This window comes from Postia placenta, assembly GCF_002117355.1.
Source record: "Postia placenta MAD-698-R-SB12 unplaced genomic scaffold POSPLAscaffold_158, whole genome shotgun sequence".
NCBI lineage: Eukaryota > Fungi > Basidiomycota > Agaricomycetes > Polyporales > Adustoporiaceae > Rhodonia > Rhodonia placenta.
The window spans coordinates 1-3,242 of NW_020169989.1; the positions used below are offsets into that span (position 1 = coordinate 1).

Genomic DNA, 3,242 nt, shown 5'->3' on the forward strand with positions numbered 1-3,242 from the left:
AATAGGGTAACGTGCACTGTATGTAACTGTCGTTGCTGTAGTAGTAGTATGATAATAAAGAAACCAAAGGGATGCACCCGCGTGCCCCCCAGTCGTTTTCGGGCCTGCAGTATCCTAAACCGATGCCGGAACCTCACCTCGTACAATTACCCAGGATATCCACGAACCAGTATCTCTATCGCGAATTCCCCGAGCCCGGCATGTTGATGCCCAGGCCAACCTTGCTGACGTCGCTCCCCGAGCGCACCGGGTCGGAGTCCGCGCGCTGCATCTTAGGGTGTGACGACGTGCCTTGCTGCTGCTGCTGCTGTTGCGCATCGTCCGAGAACGGGCGCGGTTTTGCCGATCCGCTGCTGTCAGGCACACCATGTTCACCGTCCGCGACAGCAAGCGCCTCCATGCCCTCCACCGCATCGCACACTCCGCCCACCCTCTTCGCGTGCGCCTTGTCGTCCGTATGCCACGACGTCCCCTCCGAGCTCGGCGGCCGCGGACTCGCATCCGTCCCCGTCCCCGTGTCCGTCGTCGCCCCGCTGTTCGACGAATCCACACGCGGCTGCTCCGGCCTCCGCCCGCGCGCATGCGCCTCCGGACGGTCGGTGCTCGCCTCGCTCGCCCCCGCGTCCGCACTCGCGCTCGCGCTTCCGCTGTTGCTGCCGCTGTCTCCCCGCCTAATCTCGTTCGCCAGCCCGCTCGACCGCGCCGGGCCCGTGCTCCCGCTCGGCGGGACAGGCGGGAAGTACCCCTCTGCGCCCTGTGCCTGCGCCTGGCCCTGCGCCATCGCCATCGACACAGGCACAGGCGGGAAGTACCCCTGCGGCTCCTCCGCGCCCGCCTCGCCTCGCCCACCGGTGCGCGCCCAGTAGTAGCTGCCTGGGCTCCCCGGCATCGGGTGCGCGTGCACCGGCGCGCCGACGGCGGGGTTGATGTACGGATTCACCGCGCCGCTGCCGGGGCGGCCCCAGAACGCGCCGGGCGACATCGTCACGCCCGGAGAGAAGGGGGAGAAGGGGGACATGACGTGCCCGTGCCCGTGCAGCATCGCACGGCCCGCGTCGTACCCCGTGGGTGCATGGCCATGGCTCTGCCCCTGGGCGGCGGCGGCTGCGTTCGCACGGCTGGTGGTCTGGTCCATGGGTGGGGGCACGGCAGGCGAGGGCTGCGGGAGGAACGTGAAGCTTGGCATGCTCGGTGTGATGGGTGGCAGCCCCTGTGACCTGATAGTGCGCGCGGTGCGTGAGCGGTCTGCGGCGGGGGTATAGTCATAGTCAGATGCCGGCGTGCACCTTGCGTATGTGTGCGTACATGCCGCAGCCGTGCTCTCGCGCATGGGTGCCCTGCTGCCCGCGCGCTGTCCCTCTTGCCGGCGTGTGTTCCCCCCGGCGTCCTTCGGGTTGAGATGTCACAGCGGGGGAGCTGAGAGAGGGCAGCTGGTATGTACATTGGCAGTAGCGGGTCCTGTTACTACACTGTATTCTTGTGCGATGTACTCTGGTGTGCAGGGCGGCCTGCGGTTTATTGCCGTGACAAGGGGGCTATTTGGCACCGTATCATTGCGTGGGGAACTGCAGCATGCGGAGACGTGGTATACGCCAGATGAACGACTGAAGGGTGCGCTAGATTGCGCGGTAGATGAAACAAATGCATGAAGAGCGAAGGCAGCACGGTGATCTGTGGACACGCACGGCGCCATTGAAGTCGAAGCACAGCATGAGCGTGATGCTAAGTACTGCGATTGATGGCCACGTTGTTGGACTGACTTGTCAGAAGACGGCTGCGATCATGCGTGGTTGTGGGAGACGCGCGTGTAGAGCTGCGGGGCAGGGCGAGTGTCGAACCCGAAACGGTGCGCGGGCGGCGTCATGGTCGACGTGCGATGGAACGCGCGGATTATTGTGGAGCACTGTAGCTACTGGTATATGGTGAGGAGGGAGGACACGAAGGCGTCGCCATTGAGAGAAGAGCGGAGTGGTGTGAAAGCAGGGCGCCATTGAACGATCGTCTGTGGATTGGGGCATTTGCGATCGTGGAAGGATGAGAACGCGCAGGATGACTGCAGGGCCTGCCATTGGCTGCGGAGCCGACGAGCGTGGACGGATGGAGGATAAATGCACGGCGGGCTGCTGTCGCGTGAGCCAGAAGAGGGACCTGTGTGCGCGGCGACGTCATGATGACCCGCGGGGTGCATGCGCTGTGCCCGGCACGGTGTATCCGGCGAGCTGGCGACGAGTGACCCGCCGCGTCGAGCAGGACGCCCGCGAGACGCGCCCTCGATGGGGGATGTGACGTCACGACACGTGTGGAGGGAGGACGTTGGCGGGACGAGCGCGGTGACGCCAGGCTCAGTCTTTTGCCCCGCCGCGCGTGTATCTGCTCTCGTCGTCGTCCTCGCCGCACGCCTTTCCTTTCTGGCGCACTCCTCCCGGCTTTCGCACTGGCACTCGCACGTCGCCCTCGACACACGCCTGTTCTGCCCCAGCCGCCGCAGCCAACCGCCCGACGGCCGCTGACGAGGCGCGATGATGGCCCCGGCCTTCGCGCCCATCGCTGTCTGTGCCTTTGCCCATTACCCCGACGAGCCACTATTGACCCCGCCCCCCATGCAGGACCCCAATCGCCCCATCCCCGCGTCCTCGCCCCACTCACTCCCGCCATCCCACCACCCGCCGTCCGTCATCTACTCCCCCGCAGCCTCTGCCCACACGCCCCTCCTCTCCGCCCTCTCCAACCTCGGCTCCAGCACACCCGCCTCGGGCGCCGTCTCTCCGCGCTCCCCCGCCAGTGCCTTTGCCCGCCCGACCCTCCTCGCCTCCAATCCCGCGTCCGTCGCAGGCTCATCCGCCCCCTCGTCCACCACCAACCCGACCACCACGTCCAGCCCCGCAAACGCGCCGCCGCCGCCCTCCAACGATGACATCGAGGCCGTCATCAAGATGGCCATGACCAGCTCCGCCGCCGCCGCCCCGCCCCCCGGCGGCCGCGACACCCGCACCCAGCTCTTCGTCGGCAACGTGAGTGTGCTGCCTCCCGCCTCCCCTCTCTCACCCGCACCGCGCCTCACTCACTCGCGCGCCCCCCACAGCTCCCCTACCGCGTCCGCTGGCAGGACCTCAAGGACCTCTTCCGCCGCGCGGGCACCGTCCTGCGCGCAGACGTCGCGCTCGGCCCCGACAACCGCAGCCGCGGCCACGGCACCGTCCTCCTCGCGACCCAGGACGACGCCGAGCGCGCCGTCGCGCTCT

At 67.3% G+C, this 3,242-nt stretch overlaps 3 protein-coding genes across 3 annotated transcripts; 1 reads left to right on the forward strand and 2 right to left on the reverse strand.

Moving 5' to 3' along the window:
• Window positions 1–175: 175 nt before the first annotated feature.
• Window positions 176–1,330, reverse strand: POSPLADRAFT_1063248 (hypothetical protein; the record flags this gene model as incomplete). The annotated part of the gene is made up of 2 exons (XM_024481628.1): window positions 176–1,245; window positions 1,306–1,330. The coding sequence occupies 2 exons, from the start codon at window positions 1,328–1,330 to the stop codon at window positions 176–178; spliced, it is 1,095 nt and encodes a 364-aa protein (XP_024332724.1).
• Window positions 1,331–1,909: 579 nt separating this feature from the next.
• POSPLADRAFT_1063249 (hypothetical protein) lies at window positions 1,910–2,545 on the reverse strand (the record flags this gene model as incomplete). The annotated part of the gene is made up of 1 exon (XM_024481629.1): window positions 1,910–2,545. One exon carries the CDS (start codon window positions 2,543–2,545, stop codon window positions 1,910–1,912), a length of 636 nt encoding a protein of 211 aa, XP_024332725.1.
• A 537-nt stretch (window positions 2,546–3,082) lies between these two features.
• On the forward strand, window positions 3,083–3,242 carry POSPLADRAFT_1088518 (hypothetical protein; the record flags this gene model as incomplete). Its single annotated transcript, XM_024483063.1, has 1 exon — window positions 3,083–3,242. A coding segment is annotated over one exon (160 nt), but the record flags the coding sequence as incomplete, so codon positions are not given.